This window comes from Bufo gargarizans, chromosome 2, assembly GCF_014858855.1.
Source record: "Bufo gargarizans isolate SCDJY-AF-19 chromosome 2, ASM1485885v1, whole genome shotgun sequence".
NCBI lineage: Eukaryota > Metazoa > Chordata > Amphibia > Anura > Bufonidae > Bufo > Bufo gargarizans.
The window spans coordinates 49,779,895-49,800,178 of record NC_058081.1 but is presented as its reverse complement, the minus strand read 5'-3'; the positions used below and the strand labels follow the sequence as shown (position 1 = coordinate 49,800,178).

The following is a 20,284-nucleotide window of genomic DNA, read 5'->3' as shown; positions in this document are numbered from 1 at the left end:
GTCCCTCGTTCACGACCTTCAGGTTCCCTTCTCCCGTTACCCATACCTTCCCGTCCTTGGACACACCTGTCCATGGACTTTATCACGGATCTTCCTCGTTCCTCGGGGAAGTCGTGATCCTGGTGGTCGTGGACCGTTTTAGCAAGATGGCTCATTTCGTTCCTTTCCCTGGTTTACCCAATGCTAAAACGTTGGCGCAAACTTTTGTCGACCATATTGTTAAATTGCACGGCATTCCCTCTGATATTGTTTCCGATAGAGGCACGCAGTTTGTGTCCAGGTTCTGGAAGGCTTTCTGTTCTCGCCTGGGGGTTCGGCTGTCCTTCTCTTCTGCTTTTCACCCGCAGTCGAATGGTCAGACTGAGCGCCTCAATCAGAATCTGGAGACATATTTGCGCTGTTTTGTGGCAGAGAACCAGGAGGATTGGTGTTCATTTCTCCCTCTTGCTGAGTTTGCTTTGAACAACCGTCGTCAGGAATCTTCTGATAAGTCACCATTTTTTGGCGCATATGGGTTCCATCCGCAGTTTGGGACATTCTCGGGAGGGGCTCTTTCTGGTTTACCTGAGGAGGAGAGATTTTCCTCGTCTTTGTCTACCATTTGGCAAAAGATTCAGAGTAATCTCAGAAAGATGAGTGAGAAGTATAAGCGTGTGGCTGATAAGAGACGTGTGTCTGGTCCGGACCTGAATGTGGGTGATCTGGTGTGGTTGTCTACAAGAAATATTAAACTGAAGGTTCCCTCCTGGAAATTGGGTCCCAAGTTTATTGGGCCTTATAAAATTTTGTCAGTCATCAATCCTGTTGCCTTCCGTCTTGATCTTCCACGGGTTTGGAAGATACATAATGTATTTCACAGATCTCTCTTAAAACCATATGTCCAGCCCACGGTACCCTCCTCTTTGCCTCCTCCTCCGATTTTGGTTGATGGCAATCTGGAGTTTGAGGTTTCCAGAATTGTGGACTCTCGCATTGTCCGCGGTTCTCTTCAGTACCTCGTTCATTGGAAGGGTTATGGTCCTGAGGAGAGGATGTGGGTTCCGATGTCGGACATTAAAGCCACTCGCCTTATCAGGGCATTTCATAGGGCTCATCCTGGGAAGGTGGGTCCTGGGTGTCCGGAGTCCATCCGTAGAGGGGGGGGGTACTGTCACTACCAGAGCTTTGAGACGTTCTCACAGCTCTGTGTCTCCACCCCTGTGATGATGTCACTTAGAGTTTGGAGGTGTTCTCACTGTTCTGTTTCTCCGCCCCTGTGATGAGGTCTTTACTCCCAGCTGTCTCTCCTGCGTTTGATTTCCCTGCCTTTAAATCACCCCTCCTCCTATTGCAGGGCGTGGATTATATTTCTCTTTTCAGTTGTAGCTCTGCCTTGAGTATCTTCACTTGTTAAGCTACTAGTTCTCTGGACCTGTGTTCAGCTGCTGCAAGCACTCCGGATATTGCCAGCGGCCCTTGGATCCGTCTTCTCTGCAGCTGCAGCTCCATCAGCTAAGTGTGCAGACTTTGTTGTGTACCTGGTGATTTCCTGACTGGATCTGAGGTGGCCACGGTTCCCTCCATATTCTGAGCAGGGCATCGGTGGCCGTGCCCCTTCCACTATTGTAGGGGTTACAGGGCTCATCAGTCTAAGGTACGTGGGCATGCCTCGTTCCACCATTTGGATCCGGGCATGTGCTTTAGCAGCATAGGGGGAGTGTTGAGGGTCTGACAGGGGTCACCCTTTCTCTTCCCTAGTTTGGGTCCGGTCAGTAGCTCTTCTTACTGTGTATGCTCTGGTTACCCTTAAACAGCCGTGACAATCTCCTAAGGTCGAAGATTTTTTGCAACTTAATTTGATTCCATTATTAACTAAATTGAGGTCAGAAATTGGGACATGGCTTCGACTTCCTTTATCTAGAGCTGACAGAGTCTCTTTGGTTAAGATGGTGATTTTGCCCCAGCTCCTCTATGTCCTCGGGAATTCACCCATATGGATCGAGGATACGTTTTTTAAGCTCATTGAGATAATTATTAATGATTTGTTGTGGGGAAGGAAGAGGGTAAGGCTTAAATTGGAATATTTATATAAGCCCTTGGATCAGGGAGGTTTGAATCTTCCCTATTCCAAGGGCTATTTTATAGCCGGGCAACTATGGCTTTACTGCGAATGGAAGAAAAGTGTATTGTGCACCACTCTGGTGAACACCAAAAAATATTAGGTCAGCACTACTCACTGTTATCTCAGTATTCCGGTTCGTGCTGGTGCCCGCAGGGTTAGATCCCGGTCTGGGGGTTCCCGCAATTTATGGCAACAGATAAGGAAGCCACGGCACTCAGATGGATCAGTTTCAATTTCTTTTATTTCACCTCTTGTGGCAATGTTTCGACCAAACGGTCTTTATCAAGCACAGCTATGCTTGATAAAGACCGTTTGGTCGAAACGTTGCCACAAGAGGTGAAATAAAAGAAATTGAAACTGATCCATCTGAGTGCCGCGGCTACCTTATCTGTTGCCACTCTGGTGAAGAGATCTCCGTATAATAACATATTGTAAGGCGGTGACAGGAGTCATCTATGAGGGAAGATATGTGTCACCCAGAATGTTGCAGGAAGCATTCTTATTCAGCTTGCTTACCAGGAATGTGCCACCAAGGTGCCCGGCCTTGGTGGAGTAAAAGCCCTAGTCTAGGTGTCCACTAAGTTAGCTGGTGGACACAAAAAATAGATAGTGTAGCTGGTTTAGCTAGTTCAGGGCGGGCTTTTACTGGGAACAGGCAATGTGTTGGGTGGGTGCCTGTTCCCAAGGTTCCAGTCCAGAACTTGAGGCATGCTCATGTCCAGTGATCCTATTTGTGAGAGGTACATACCGTATGGTAATAAAAGGTTAAGGAATAAAAAGAAACCAATGTGGATAAATAGAACTGTAACGAAAGCAATAAATGACAAAAAGAAAGCATATCATTCACTGAAACAGGAGGGGAGCACGGAAGCACTGAAAAACTATAAGGAAAAAAATAGAACATGTAAAAAACTAATAAAAGCGGCCAAACTAGAGACCGAGAGATTAATTGCCAAAGAGAGTAAAACTAACCCTAAAATGTTCTTCAATTATATAAATGTTAAAAAGTATAAATCTGAAGGTGTCGGCCCTTTAAAGAGTAATGAGGGGGAAGTCGCAGAGAGCGATGAGGAGAAAGCAAAGCTGTTAAATATTTTTTTCTCCAATGTAGTCACTGAGGAAAATAAATTGTCAGATGACATGCAGAATGCAAAAATAAATTCCCCATTAAAAGTGTCCTGTCTGACCCAGGAAGAAGTACATCAGCGACTTAAAAAGATTAAAATAGACAAATCGCCAGGACCGGATGACATACACCCCCATATCCTAAAGGAATTAAGTAATGTCATAGCCAGACCCTTATTTCTGATATTTGCAGACTCTATACTGACAGGGAATGTCCCACAGGATTGGCGCATGGCATATGTGGTGCCAATATTCAAAAAGGGGCCAAAAACAGACCCTGGAAACTATAGGCCGGTAAGTTTAACATCTGTTGTGGGTAAACTGTTTGAAGGTTTTCTGAGAGATGCTATATTAGAGCATCTCAACAGAAATAGGCAAATAACGCCATATCAGCATGGCTTCGTGAGGGATCGGTCATGTCAAACAAATTTAATCAGTTTCTATGAGGAGGCAAGTTCTAGACTTGACAGCGGCGAATCAATGGATGTCGTATATCTGGACTTCTCCAAAGCATTTGACACTGTACCACATAAAAGGTTAGTATATAAAATGAGAATGCTCGGACTGGGAGAAAACGTCTGTATGTGGGTAAGTAACTGGCTCAGTGATAGAAAACAGAGGGTGGTTATTAATTGTAAATACTCAGATTGGGTCACTGTCACTAGTGGAGTACCTCAGGGGTCAGTATTGGGCCCTATTCTCTTCAATATATTTATTAATGATCTTGTAGAAGGTTTGCATAGTAAAGTATCAATTTTCGCAGATGACACTAAACTGTGTAAAGTAATTTACACTGATGAGGACAGTATACTACTACAGAGGGATCTGGATAGATTAGAGGCTTGGGCAGATAAGTGGCAGATGGGGTTTAACACTGATAAATGTAAAGTTATGCACATGGGAAGGAAAAATGCAAGTCAACTGTACTTATTAAATGGTAAAACACTCGGTAACACTGACATGGAAAAGGATCTAGAAATTTTAATAAACAGCAAACTAAGCTGCAAAAACCAGTGTCAGGCAGCTGCTGCCAAGGCCAACAAGATAATGGGTTGCATCAGAAGGGGCATAGATTCCCGTGATAAGAACATAGTCCTACCACTTTACAAATCGCTAGTCAGACCACACATGGAGTGCTGTGTACAGTTCTGGGCTCCTGTAAACAAGGCAGACATAGCAGAGCTGGAGAAGGTCCAGAGGAGGGCAACTAAAGTAATAACTGGAATGGGGCAACTACAGTACCCTGAAAGATTATCAAAATTAGGGTTATTCACTTTAGAAAAAAGACGACTGAGGGGAGATCTAATTACTATGTATAAATATATCAAGGGTCAGTACAGAGATCTATCCCATCAGCTATTTATCCCCAGGACTGTGACTGTGACGAGGGGACATCCTCTGCGTCTGGAGGAAAGAAGGTTTGTACACAAACATAGAAAAGGATTCTTTACGGTAAGAGCAGTGAGAATATGGAGCTCTCTGCCTGAGGAGGTGGTGATGGTGAGTACAATAAAGGAATTCAAGAGGGCCCTGGACGTATTTCTGGAGCTTAATAATATTACAGGCTATAGCTACTAGAGAGGGGTCTTCCTCTGGATCAACTTGCGGGATAACAGGCCGAACTGGATGGACAAATGTCTTTTTTCGGCCTTATGTACTATGTTACTATGTTACTATGTTACTATTTAATCCTGCTGCTGGATCTTAGGTGTGTCTCAGGCTGGAGGAAAGGCAGACAGTGTGAAGTAACACTGTCAGAGTGTGCTACGACTGCTTGACCCAGCTGTGATCTAGATGTACTGGCTGTACTTTTGATGTCCCTGCCTCTGTACACTGGTCAAGTGAGTAAGGTTCCCCACAATATTTACATTATTGGAATCTGGGCAAATGATTAATATGCATCAGGATTATAGAGCGGCTAAAAAGCTGTTATCTAAGGCATGGGACACTATTAGAAGATGGTTGGGAATAACAGTGTCTCTGCAGTGCACTCCCCTATGGTATAATTCTCAACTACAGGCTTTAGATAAAATTGCTAGAGACCAGTATTGACAAAAAAATAATATCTTATATGTAGCACAAGTGGTGAAGAGTTACTTCCGTTCCTGGAGCTAGCACAAAGGGAGACTATGGTTGGTTTGTCTTGGTTTAGATATTTTCAATTACGTTCGGCACTTTCTAGTGTAAAGAATAAATCACTGTTGGAGATAGATAATTCTACTTCTTTATATTATTTTTTAGGGAATCTAGATCACAGGGTTAAGATTGCACAATTGTATAAATTTTTACTCAAGGCACTATTTATTAAAATACAATCACCAGGACAAAGAGCCTGGGGAGTTGATTGCCAAAGGATTCAACTAGAGAGATGGGGAAATATAATAGTGAATTTGAGTTAATGTCACACAATTTTAATCACGTAGTGATACTATTTAATATTTTACATAGATTATATGTTATGCCCTTATGGCTTAATAAATGTGGGTTAAGAGGTAGCCCTAAGTGTCCACGGTGTGGCCTTTTTGGGGCTGATCACCTGCATATGCTTTGGTCGTGTCTACAATTAAAGGAATACTGGTCTACGATCAATAACATTATTAATCATAAATTGAGACTCCCGATTCCATTTGTGGTTGAATGTTATATTTTGAGTGAGTAAATTACTATAAAGATAAGAAGATTCTTTTGAATAGAATACTGTTTTTGGCAAGACTTTTGATCACTTGAGTTTGGTTTTCACGAGATGTTCCAGGTTTGAATACTTGGATAAATTTGGTCAATAGGGTTAAAAATGATGAAAATGTCCTATATAGACAAATAAATAGTCAAGAGAAGTAGTCTAGGATGTGGGATGCCTGGAGGCCTTAATGCTCTCCGCCCCCAATTCTATCTTTTTTTTTTTTTTTTTTTTTTTAATGATTTCCTGTCTTTGGCCTTTCCTTTTTTTTCCCCTTTTCCTGTCTGAGTGGGATGATAGAAGGCTTTTGAGATGCATCACAAGGGTAGGGAGGGGTGGGAAATGAGTGGGTATTCGGAGTTTGAAATAATAATTTTGTATTGTAATTTTGAATGAAAATGATAATAAATAAATAAAAATAATAATAATAATAATTAAACCATGAGTGCAGTAAAAAATCTCTAGTTCATAGTGACAAATACAAGTAAATAATTAATGACTCCAAAGTTATATAATGAGCTATTGAAGATCAATGGCCTTGTATATAGTCCTTGCACAGGGACCTTCCCTCTATCTGTGCCACCCTTGGATTGGTCACAAGATCCTCAATCTTAAAGGGGTTGTCCGGGTTCAGGGCTGAACTTGGAAATCACATCTTCTGTAATTCCTTAGTATGTATGAGAGGAGCATTGGAGCATTTCCTTGCTCCGATGCGCCCCTTTGCCTGACTGCATTGCATAGCATGAACCACTGTTTGTTATGAGCTGACGACGTACCAGGCTTCACAGCATTATGCTAGGTGGAAACTGCTTAACCCAAAAGAAGCGTCACACTGCCTAAAAAAACACTAAAAAGGATAATTCACCTGGTGCAGATGGCATATACCCATGTGTTCTAAGGGAGTTAAGTACTGTTACAGACAGACCCTTATTTAAAACATTTAAGGACTCTATAATGACAGGATCTGTTTCATAGGACTGGCACACATCATTTGTGATGCCAGGGTGCCAGGAGTTGGACCCCACCAATCAGATACTGATGACCTATCCTGAAAAACCACCTGGTTCAGATGGCATACACCCATGTGTTCTAAGGAAGTTAAGTACCATTAAAGACAGACCCTTATTTTAAACATTTAAGGACTCTATAATGACAGGATCTGTTTCACGGGACTGGCACAGACCATTTGTGATGCCAGGAGTTGTACCCCACCAATAAGGTACTGATGACCTATCCTGAAAACCACCTGGTCAAGATGGCATACACCCATGTGTTTTAAAGGAGCTAAGCACCATTAAAGACAGACCCTTATTTTAAACATTTAAAGACTCTATAAAGACAGTATCTGTTTCACAGGACTGGCACAGACCATTTGTGATGCGAGGAGTCGGACCCCACCAATCAGATACTGATGCCTATTCTGAAAAGTCCACTTAAACTGGAATTGAGGGGAAAATATTTGAAGTCTTTCTCAATAAAAAATAACCTTATAACACAGCATCAGCAATCGATCCTGTCATACTAATCTGATCAGATTCTACGAGGAGGTGATTTTTAGACTGAAGCGGTGTGAGAGAATTGATGTCATACATCTTGATAGCAAAGCATTTTATACTGTGGTTGTTACATAACATGAGAATGCTTGGACGGGGGAAAATATGTGTAAGTGGGTAAGTAACTGGCTCAGTGATAGAAAACAGAGGGTGGTTATTAATGGTGCACAGTTTACTGTCAGGGGTCAGAATTGGGCCCTCTTCTTTTAATTATATGTTTATTAATGACCTTGTACAATGCTTACTTAGTAGAATTTCAATACAGGTTACTATTCTGATAATAGTAATCAACACAGAAGGGGATAATATATTATATATTACAGAAAGATTAGAGGAAGTTGAAAGCTTGGGTGGAGAAATGGTAAGTAAAGTTCAGTGGGGATAAATGTACTTGAGCCAAGGAAATAGGAGATTTTGCACGGTGTCTTCAATCAAGATGGCCGCGACGGCCTCTTCGAGTGCAAATGGATAAAGTACTGTATGTATTATTATTTTTTTTTCAACATGATTAACCCCTGGCAGGCATAAATCGTAGCCTCAGATGCAGCAATCAGCAATGAATGCAGCATCTGAGGGGCTCAATGGTGGGGTGTGGCACGATCGCCGTTCCCTATCATTGCACCCTCTACATACAAAGAAATGTGCTTTGTGACAAATTTTTCATAACTTTGCTCATCTCTAATAAATACATAAACGGATAATACAGAGATCTCTCCATGATCTTTTTATACCTAGTAGCCATGACAAGGGGGTATGTACTACATCTAGAGGAAAGAAGGTTTCATGATCACCATAGAAGGGATTCTTTACAGTAAGAGCATTGGGACTATGCAGCTCTCCACCAGAGGAGGTTATGATAGTTGATCCATTGTACAAGTTCAAGAAGGTCCTGGGTCTACAGGTGAGTGAATCGATTCAGCACAAATTGGATTTGTTATGAATTTCTCAAAGGTTTCGTATTGCAGCAAATCTGAACCTTTTGGGATTCATATATTTCAAAATAGTAGCTGTCATTTTACTAATCAGAAGACAACTAAGAAGGTTCACCTGACTTTGGTTGGTGGCCCCGGATGCTTTCTCATAATGCCTTGCAGGCAGCCCTCCCTCTAGCACAGGTTATCATGAGGGACTACAGGTGTGGACGTGTCACAGCCACTATAAGATATGCTGATCAGGAAATGCTGCTGCTTGGTGGAGATACAGAGAGGAGAGAAAGTAAGTATACCTCCCAACATAAAAAAAAAAGGCAAAAGAGGGACACATCAGCAGCGTGCACTAATTTATTACACTAAGCTCCACCTCCCGTCCAATGTCCATCTATACATGTCCAATCATGTTTTCAAACCGGCATCTGAAATTGAATGTATTTGTGATTGCATGCAATAAAAATTTTTGTATAGCCATGGGGATATACAATACAATGTAGCTATGGAGATAATACAATACAATGTATCTTTTCCTTATTTCTCTGTCCACCTCAGTAACACTGCTGAGGTGGACGCACATGCTCAGTTCCATCCTTCAGCTGCCACCAGCTGTGTCTACTGTTAGAATCTTTGAAAGTTACAGGGAAAGAGCTGCAGCAGAAAGGACACACCACGTGAGCTGTGATAGGGAGAGATGTAGCAGAATGGACACACCCCCTGAGCTGTCATAGGGAGAGATCTGCAGCAGATAGAAAACACCCCCTGAGCTGTCATAGGGAGAGATCTGCAGCAGAAAGGATAAACCCCTGAGAAACGACACCCCAAACCTTACCTGTGATAGGGAGAGAGCTGCAATAGAAAGGATATTTGACAGAGGGAGCTGTAGCAGAAAGGACATGCCCTCTGACAACAGGCAGCTGCAGGCCGGAATCATATCTAGCAGAGCAATTGGAGCAAAAACACCACATTACTGTGAGAGGCAGAAAACAAGGGTCCAGAGAGGCAGAGTAATCATCTTCTTATCTTTGTCTCACTACTGCCTACAGGTTATAATGATCCGAGCCACTGCTCATATTTGCTTATTGCGTTTTGGTGGCAGACAGAATAAGTGTGTAGATTGTTCTTGCTACTGGGATTCGCGTCCCCACCTATCCCTTGATTCAACTTGATGGACCTATGTCTTTTTTCAACCGTATTAACTATGTAACCATGTCCTTGTAAGTACTTGATTTTCGGATGTTCCAGCAGCCTCCTGCTCTACAGCCAGGATCAGAGGAGTCTCTATTCTCAGTAGTTAACTCTTTGATCATCGCATGACCTAATTGGTGACTCATCTGCAGTCAGCCTTGGGAACATACAAAAGATTCCAGGACCGCCTGTAACACTGGGCTCATGCACTTCGACGGTCGCCTGTTTTGCAGTCCACAAATTGTGGAACCAGATATTCTGGCCTCTATAGAACATTCCTATCCTCCCCAGTGTGCTGTCCTCATATTTTGCAGCCCTATAGAAGTGAATGAGTCCACATCTGACCCATAAAAAATGTTGCTCGTATGCGGACACGATTGTGTGCATGTTACTGACACAGATTATAATGTATTAGCCTATGAAAGTATGCTAATACATTACAGTAATAAAATAAAGATGTAAAATAGTGGTATTAAATAAAAAAAAGATTATAAAAAAATTTGAATAAAAAAATAAAAAATTTAAATCACTTAATTATTATAAAATATATTTTATTGTGTATACACCACCACGGGGCGATGGGGGAACTGTTCCTTTGCTGTGGTAGGCTGGGTCCCCTTGAAGAATTCCAGGCTGCCACAGCAGTAGTTCCTTTGGAGGCCTGCAGGTGGCTGGGTCCCATAGCAATACATCAAATCTCCCATAGACTGCAGTGTTAAATCGCTGCGGTCTGTGGGACAAGCGATTTAACAATTGCATGTTAAAGTCATCTAGGGTGACTTAAAAAAAGTGTTAAAAAATTTAAAAAATACATTAAAAAATATTAAAATAAAAATTTAAATTAACCTCCTTTACCGATAAAAAAATTAAAAATAAACAAACATCATGGGCATCACCGCGTCCCCAAACGCCTGAACTATTCAAATATAAATGTATTTATCCCATATGGTGAATGCCGTAATGGAAAAAAAAAATCTGAATGGCAGATTCACTATTTTTTTATTGCTTCACCTCCCCCAATTTTTTTTTATAAAAAGTGATCAAAATATCGTACAGACTCCAAAATAGTATAAATAAAAACTACTAATTGATCCACAAAAAGTGAGCCCCACACAGCTTGTAGACATAAATATAAAAAAAGTTATGGGTGTCAGAATATGGTGAAGAAATTAAAAATTATTATTTTTCCAAAGTTTTTATTTTTTTCAGTATTAAAACACAAGCAAAACTATATAAATGTGGTATGGCTGTAATTGTACTGACCTGGAGAATGAAAGTAACAGGTCAGTTTTACTGCAGAGGGAACACTGTAAAAACAAAACCCATAAAACTGTGGCAGAATTGTGTTTTTTTCCCCCAATTCTATTCCATTTGCCATTTTTTCCCTGCTTCCCTCTACATCGTAGGTAATATTAAATGATGCCATTAGAAAGTACAACTTATCCCACAAAAACAAGCCCTTATACGGCTATGTGAATGGAAAAATAAAAAAGTTATGGCTCCGGGAAGGCACGGAGGAAAAAAAAACAGAAACGTAAAAACGGTAAATGGCCCAGACGTGAAAGGGTTAAAAGGTCATTCAGTTTAAAATGGGAAAAATAATGCAGAAAATCTTTTATTTTTCTATATTAGTGCAACGCCCAAAATTTCGCCAAAGGGTGCCAAAAACAAATACAGGTTCTCCTGCATACAATTAGGCTTCATAATGTGATATCAATAAAAAGTGAGGCAGAAATGAGAATGAAGAAGTGGTGATTAAAGGAGTTGTCCAGTTTTCACTAAGTGATGGCCTATCCTCAGCATAGGCCACCATTAGCAGATGCTGGGGGTCTGAAACCCACTGATCAGATGTTTGGGTGCATCTCTGGCACCAGAACTACACAGCAAACTGTGTAATGGAGGAAGGTCTTACTACAGCGCTGTCAATGGGAGCAGCGCTGCAGTAAGGAGCTCTGTCTACTACACCATTGACAGAGCTGTGTAATCAACTAGTGATGTCCTATACCTACACAAGCAAAAGCTGGACAACCCCTTTATGCCTCATTCAGTTGTCAGTGTTTTGGTCAGTGATTTCCATCAGTGATTATGAGCCAAAACCAGGACTGGAGCCTCCACAGACATCAGGTAAAGTTCTGCTCCTGCTATGTGTTTGGAGCCGCACCTGGTTTTGTCTCACAATCACTGATGGAAATCACTGACCAAAACCCTGACAACTGAATGAGGAATTAAAGGGGTTGTCCTACCTTGGACGTTGGGGGCATATTGCTAAGATACACCCCCAATGTTTGATACGAGCGGGACCCACACCCATCCTTAGAACGGAGCTTGCGAAGGACAGGAGGGTGCACTGCGCAGCCACCCTCTATTCATTTCTATGGGACTGCCAAAAATGGTGTGCTTCCCATTCATTTCATGGGACTGCCACCGTGGTGTGTTTCCCATTCATTTCAAAGAAGAGCGTTGTTCGGCTACTTTTGGCAGTCCCATAGAAATAAATGGAGGATGGCCACCCATGCGCGGTGCACTTTCCTGCATTTTGTGGGCCCCATTCTAAGGATAAGTGCGGACCCGCTCCTATCAGACACTGGGGGCGTACCCTAGTGATATGCCCCCAACGTCCAAGATAGACCAACCGTTTTAAGGCCCTTTAAGGAGTACATTAGGAAGAGTGTTCTTTTGGCCTCGGTCTGGCTAGTATACAGTAGATAAGTATACTGCAAAAAAAATAAAGTGATATACTAGACACAGATTCCCTATAATGAATTATTTCACTGCTGGTTCTTGTCAAATGGAACTAAGATTAAAAAAACTATAAAGAGAGAAAAATAGAGAAATATCTTAGAAATGAAATCTTTATTTAAAAAATGTCCAGGTATCAAATAAAAATTGTACAACGTACCAGCATTTTTAAAAAATATATAGAAATCTTAACAGAATTATTAAATTACCATACAAACCATTAAAACCATATCAAGCTATTTACATGAAGATCTGAAATAAATATAGAAATACATAACTTACAAAACAAAAATAAGAGGGGTTGTCCACCTGTGGAAGAAAATGTGCACCGGCCCGCACCTCGGGATCAGTATGGTGGGAATGTCCTGTCCTTTACGAAGTGAAATATAAAGTACTGTGGAGGACTGAAGCCAAAAACGTACATTCAGACGTGTCCGCGTGGTGTTTTCAGTGTTTTTTTTCCCCCCGGCATACTTACTTTTAAAAATAATTTCATGAATGAAACCTCTGGATGACATTAAATAAAAATGTGGTCTTATACTCACACCCAAAGCCCCTGCTGGCTGGGAGCTACTGGGTTTATCCTGTAAATAATAATAATGAACTATCCTCAGCATAGGTCATCGTTATCACATCAGCGGAGGTCTGAGCCAATCAGCTGTTTCAGGGAGCCGCTCCGCTCCCCGTATCTCTGGGGAGCCTTGACCAATCACAGCGCTGCACCTAGTATAGTGGCAGTGCTTGGTATTGCAGCTCAGCCCCATGCAACTAGGTCATGTACGATGACATCACACGCCTAGGAAGAGGCTGTGGTGCTTGCTGATCAGCCAGGGGTCCCGGGTGTCAGACCACCACCGATCAGATACTGATGAATATCTATTCCTGGATAAGGAAGTCAGGAGTCAGACCTCCACTAATCCGATATTGATGACCTATCGTCAGGACACACCATTAATATTTAAGTCTCGGAAAACCCCTTTTTAAGGAATTTCAAAGTATTTTTAAGCATATACGTTATATGTAGATGTTATTTTGCTGTAAATTACAAGATGGAATCTGATGAATTTCTAACACAGAGGAAAGCGGGCCGAGAGGACATTTCCTAAAGTTGAAAACCCCTTTACAATATATCGGTCCCTATAAAATCCTTTAATACATGCTTATTATAAAAATGGAATGTAACACTGGCGCTAAAAACGTCCAACAGCAAAGTGGAAGTAAATACCTTGTGACACAGCTGGCCTCTCTGTACTTCGCAGGCCCCTGTACCAGTACTGCTTTACTAGGCCAAACAGCTTGAAGGGAGCAATCTCCATTTACATCTTATGGTATTTGGGGGGTACTATCTCTCCTTGGGGGGGGAGCCTTAGTCGGCATGAGGAGGCTTATAGGCCATACATGCTCCTCTGGAATTCTGGGAGGGAAGGGATGCAAATGGGCTGTTAACAAGCGCTGCCTCTAATGCCACCAGATGTAAGGCAGCTATCCTGCAAGTCATTGTTCTACCCTTTAAACAGGCCTTGAGACATGACTCAGATATTAAATAAGCCAGCAAATTCCAGAAAAGCATGTATGGCCTATAAGTCTCCTCACATCGACTAAGGTGCTCTCTCCCCAAGAAGAGAAAGTACCCCCCAAACCCTGCCTCAGGCCTCTCACCCAGATAAGTCAGTACTCTGCTCTGCTCCGATGAGGGGCAATCCCCCCAAAACAGCTGACTGCAGATGAGATGCTGGCTTAGTTTTATATCCAAGTCATGTCTCAAGGCCTGTTTAAAGCATTGAACATTGACCTATAGGATAGCTGCCTTAGTGGCATTAGAGGCAGAGTTGTTAAGAGCTCATTTGCACCCCTTTCTTCCCATCTTATGGTAAAGACTGTGGTTGCTAGGCTGTGTACACTGTAATAAGGACTTGTGGTTTTATTTGGTAGATGGAGATAAGTGGCTTTCAGTCTCTCTGTTGCTGCTTATCTGGGGGGACAACTGAATCAGATAGAAAAAAAACTTATTTTACAATTTCTGCTATTGAGGGGCTGTCTGCCAGTCACTACAGGGACACCTACAGGTATGTTATAGGGATGCCTGTGACAGAAAATGAGAAATGCTCGGCTGGTCTTTTTCAATGACGCTAAGGACCCAACAATTTAGTAATTAGATCAGTAGACTAAACAAAATGTCCTCCTAGTACTCATTGGAAGCTGTATAAAGTCCTGCATGATGAGCTCCCTCTAGTGGTGGCTGCATACAAAATACAAATAATTGTGTTAGCGAAGCTGGGGTTTGGAGCTCTGTATCAGACCTGGACAAAAGATTTCTGCACCTATTTAGATAAAATAGGTACACCTTTCTGCCCAGGACCACCTCCGCCAACCCCTTCATCATTCTAAACCATATAATAAACTCATTTCAAATCTAATTATATCATTTGGGGAGGTGGTAAATCACACTGCAGCCACCATCCCAGGTGGCATGACGGCTACAACGTCCAGTGTGTATCAAATGGGTGGCAGAGAGGCTTTGATTTAGGTGCTGAGGCAAGGAATGGGGCAATTTCTCCCGGCAATTGCTTGCTAGCTAGCGCAGGAGACCGGTGCTATTACATGCAGCGATCACTCCTTCAGCATGGGGAGGAGCGATCACTGTGCCATCGCTCGTTCCCATAATATCTAGTGGTTTGCTGGCAGCAGATCGCTATTAAATAGCACAATCTGCTGCCAGCAAGCAGTGATTTTTAAGCATGGACAAGCAATCAGGCAATCAGCGACAGTATTACACAGTAACAGGGGGTTCAGACCTGAGCGTTCTGAAACGAGCGCTCTGTATGCGCGATTGTACGGGCGTTTACAATCGCGCATACAGAGACAGGCGTGCACACCTTGTCGCGCGTTCCCGAATATCTATGTGCGGGAACGCGCGACAAACGCCCCAAAAAAACGTGCGACAAACGCCCCAAAAAAAGCTCAAGAACTTCGTTTTACAGCGCGATCGTACGCGCTGTAAAACGCCCAGGTGAGAACCATTCCCATAGGGAATCATTGGTTTCTCCGTGTTGAGCGTTTTACAGCGCGTAGGAACACGCTGTAAAACGCTCAGGTCTGAACCCAGGGTAAGAGGATCTCTAAGGAGCGTTCATGCGAAATATAGGCCATTGTAATGCAGCCTGAAGAGACAAGGAGTGCAGTGATTTAAAGGGTTTCTGTCACCCCCCAAAAGTCATTTTTCGTTTTTGGGCTACTTAAAATCCTTATACTGTGATTTTTCAATATATAGGGCTCTTACCCTTTTTCGTTCTCTAGTTTCTTTAAAAAACGCAGATTTATAATATGTAAATTACCTCTCTACCAGCAAGTAGGGCGGTTACTTGCTGGTAGCCGCCGCATCCTCCTTTCAAAAAAACGCCCCCTCCTCCTGTTGATTGACAGGGCCAGCGAGCGCTCTCGTCCTCTGGCTGGCCCCGTCTGCGTTCTAAATCTCGCGCCTGCGCCGTACCGGTCTTCAGTCGGCGAAGGAGCGGCCGAGCGGGCGTCCTCCTCTCAGTGCGCCTGTGCCGAATGAAGACGGGTACGGCGCAGGTGCGAGATTTAGAACGCAGACAGGGCCAGCCAGAGGACGAGAGCGCTCGCTGGCCCTGTCAATCAACAGGAGGAGTGAGCGTTTATTTAAAAGGAGGATGCGGCTGCTACCAACAAGTAACCGCCCTACTTGCTGGTAGAGAGGTAATTTGCATATTATGAAAGTGCGGTTTTTAAAGAAACTAGAGAACGAAAAAGGGTAAGAGCACTATATATTTAAAAATCGCAGTATAAGGATTTTAAGTAGCCCAAAAACGAAAAATTACTTTTGGGGGGTGACAGAAGCCCTTTAAGCCTGTATTACACTGGCCAATATTTTGGCTGATATTTGGCGTTCGTTCATTGGGCAATTCTTATTTTTAAGCATGCTTTAAAATCAGTGCTTGCTAGCGTCAGATCATGCTGTCTAATAGCAATCTGCCACCGGCAAACCACTAGACAGCATTAGCAATGGCATAGTGATCGCTCCTCCCCATGCTGCGGAGGAGATCACTGCATGTAATAGCAGCTGTCTCCTCCGCTAGCTAGCAAGCAATTGCAGGGAGGGAACGGTTCCCTCCGGACAATCAGTTGCTGATCTGCCGGTGTAATACAGGCTATAGTAGGGAAGTCCATAGAATGATTAGATGCAGAGTGGTAAAACTCCCATTAATCACACTGTCTGACCATGTATGCAGAATCTCTAGTGCCTCTTCACACTGCTCTCCCTGCCTCCTGCTATAAGAGCTGACAGGGAGGATACTATCACAAGCAGGAGGCAGGGAAGACAGGGCGAAGCTGCATCACATAGAATACAAGGAGACTCTACGATGTGAGTTAGGGGCCAGTAATTGTGTCACTCATCTATCTCTGCTGCCCTTTGATAGGAGCAGAGCCGTGCAGTGTTATGAGACACCAAAGCCAGAGGCATGGTGGGAAATGTAGGCTACATACCATATCAGAGGGGGAAGAAGGAATGCAGATGGCAGACAACCCATAAATAGCACAAAAAAACTAAAACAAATATACAAATGGCATACAAAAGAGTTTCTATATTAATCTTACCCCCTATCCTGCACTACATAGGCTAAACAAATTGCTGGAGTGCCTATTAATTCCCTTCATCACACTAGACCACCAGGGATACTAGGTGTTAACTGCAAAAACCAATCTAGACCACCAGGGATATTACAGGAAGCAGTCATTAAGAAAACTAATCACGTGTGTTGCTCCTTTAAATGTGTCCCTGTTTCGGCAGCATTCCTTAACTACTGAATCTTTCGGCCTAAATGGGATCTACAATAATAGAACAAGACGAGGTCTAAAAAATTCTATATAAAAGAAAGCTGTCTGTCTATTCCACAGTTCACTGCTAAAAGTCAGAAAGAAACGGAAGGGTTAATGTCTACTGGATCGTTATCCCTTACATACTGTACTTGCATCCGGCTAACATGGGGCCCACATGAGCTGTGGCCCCCACGATAACACTTTCATGTCAGAGGCCCCTGGCTGCTGAATGATCACAACATCTAATAAAAGGGGCTCCCGGGTAAAGCTTCTTCATTGCATAATGAAACATTCAGCAACTTTCTGATATAGGTGGTGTTTCAATTACTTACAATCTCTGCTGGCTGTCAGTGAAAAAAAACATTCTTGTTTATATCCGCAGGCTGAAAACTCGTAAAACACAAAACTTGACTAAAAACTCAAGGATCCACCTTTACTAAGGCTACTTTCACACTAACGTTAGAAGAATCCGTTGCCGGAACTGCCTGCAGGATCCGGAAATCCGTGTGCAAACGGATATCATTTGACAAACGCATTGAAATACCGGATCCGTCTCTCGGATGTCATCCAGAAAAACGGATCCGCTATTTATTTTTTTCACATTTTTAAAGGTCAGACTGGAAAACTGGATCCGTCAATGAGGCAATTTCATGAACAGTCGGTACCGGATCCGGCATTAATACATTTCAATGGCAATCCGGCAAGTGTTCCGGAATTTTGGCCGGAGAAAATACCACAGAATGCTGCGTTATTTTCTCCGGCCAAATACCATAAAAAAAATAGAGGGAAAAAAACCATAGCACTCCAATTTCTCAATGTAGTTTCTGTGTTTATTTCTCACTCCAGTGAGTCTTTATCAAGGCTTGATTGAGAAATTGGAGTGCTACGTTTTTTTCCCTCTATTCTTGTACTTTGGGGACCCAGAGGTCAGGATCCGACACCACTGGCACCGCCACTGAATGGACTTATTGAGAACAGGTAGCGCCGTCTTACTTTCTATTTCAAATACCGTAAAAGGGACGGAACGGAACTGAAGACATCCTGACGCACACTAAACGGATTGCTTTCCATTCAGAATGCATTAGGATAAAACGGATGCGTTTTTTTCCGGTATTGAGCCCCTAGGATGGAACTCAATACCGGAAAACTTTAACGCTAGTGTGAAAGTACCCTAGGCCAGCGTTTAGTGTAAATTGCCAAATCTGAACAAAGATTGTGACTTTTCTTGTCGCTCGCCAAATCTTAAAAGGGACGTCAGATTTATTACAAGGTGTGTGTCTTATTAATTTGGCGCAAATCTCTTCAGTACCTCCTTTCCTGGCAGTCTTCATATATGTGCGGCAATGTGTACAGAGCAGTACAAATCTTCTCTCTCCTGTCCTGATAGTTTGTTACAATGTATCAGTGCAGGTAACATGTATCAGTCTGGAACCCAGAGGGGATTGTCTAGACCGGATACAATCATAGCAAACCTTCAACTATGAGTATTAGATCTGTACAGGTGTAGTTTGTATTCAGTGACAGCAAGCGGAAAAAACTGTGAGGGATTGAAACATAAAGTAACTTAGAAAGTTCTCTAACTTTCATTATAAAATGATTTACAGAAAACCTGAACCCGATTTAATCTATCTTCCAATTCTGCACCATTATTGATCAGGGCGGGCGTCATGTAGTCATGTGGATAGCAGGTGACCACTGCCCCTATGGATGGCGCCTTACATCCACTACCACGGCTGACTAGATTTTGCCATCTCAATAATGTACAGAATTGGGCCGCACAGTGATTGATAAGTTGTAGTTTCTGATCACATGCAGCATTGATCCATATTTCGAGGTCACACAGACACCACAAGTCCTGCCATAAAGGCCATGGGAATGATGATATAGATGGGAGAAGTTAGCGCTCCTGCCCCATCGGTGTTCCTAACCCCACCCCTCCTACCGCCCCTGCCTCTCCCGCCTGCACCCTGCTTCTTGTCTTTGCCGGGTCGCTCCTTCCGTTCTCCACCACCTCCCTGGACTTTGACAACAGGTTTCTCTGTCACAGGGTCCCCTCCACCGGAGCCTCCGCTGCCCTCATCATCTATACGGAGAAAGAAAAACCATATGTATATTATAGTAGGAGAAGCCAAGTCTCGGTGGCCGTCTGACCTACAGGCGGTAACACTTACAGGGCTCCTGTGTCTCGCTGTCCTTCCCGCTGTATGCTGCTCTTAGTTTGCTCCGCACAACGCGAAGCTGCAGCCCCAGCTGACGGGTTCTAGGATCCGGAGGTGACATTGGTAACTCCACTTCCGGATTATTGATCTGATTGACAACGCCATCGCCCGTAACCTGAGGGAGATACCTGGGGGATCATAAGAATAAGAGAAGATATAGGGAAAATGCACACTTTCAGGATTTATGTGCGGACAATCCGTAGGTGCGGACAATCAGCAGCAATTGCTGCGGATTTGGTGCGGATTTTACTCTGCCTCATCGAAGTGAATGTAGAAAATCCGGTCAGTAAAAATGTAATAAATTGATATGCTGCGGATTTAAAAATCCGTACCATAGGTCAAAATCCGCACAGAAGAAATCTGCATTGTATTCTCATAGAATACAATGTACATGATCTACGGTGTGGATTTTCCGCACACAAATCCGCACAGAAAATCCGCATGCAATCCGGATCATGTGCATTTAGCTATAATGTTCCACGTTTTAGGGTGCATTCACACGACCATATGTATTTTGTGGCCCGTACAAAACACGGATGACATCTGTGTGACGTCTGTGTTACATCCGTTTTTTTGCAGATCTATTGAAACAATGCCTATTCTTGTCCGCAAAATGGACAAGAATAGGACATGTTCTATCTTTTTTGCGGGGCTACAGAACAGACATATGGACGGTGTGCTGTCTGGTCACACGTCAGTGGCCATGTTGGGACTGGTGCACAGTGCACACAGCAGAGAAGAGTGCACCAAACAAGGGTAGTGAAGATTTACAAAGGAGGAGATTGGGGCTGATCTCATTAACAGATGCCTTACAGTGCTGTCTGAATGACATTTCATAAAATTGTCTTAAAGTGGTCAACTGCTTTAACATCCTTGCCAAAAATCCAGATTTTGCCAGGACAATCCCAGGAATCAGC

At 43.0% G+C, this 20,284-nt stretch overlaps 1 protein-coding gene across 1 annotated transcript in view; it reads right to left on the bottom strand.

The window, feature by feature from the left end:
- Positions 1–16,130: 16,130 nt before the first annotated feature.
- Positions 16,131–20,284, bottom strand: part of GPC2 (glypican 2) — a 63,182-nt gene continuing 59,028 nt past the window's right edge. The window contains exons 10-11 of the mRNA XM_044278888.1: positions 19,320–19,495; positions 16,131–19,231 (exon numbers count right to left, since the gene is read on the bottom strand). Of these exons, the coding sequence (XP_044134823.1) occupies positions 18,984–19,231; positions 19,320–19,495 (424 nt within the window). The 3' untranslated portion in view covers positions 16,131–18,983. The remainder of the gene's footprint in view (positions 19,232–19,319; positions 19,496–20,284) is intronic.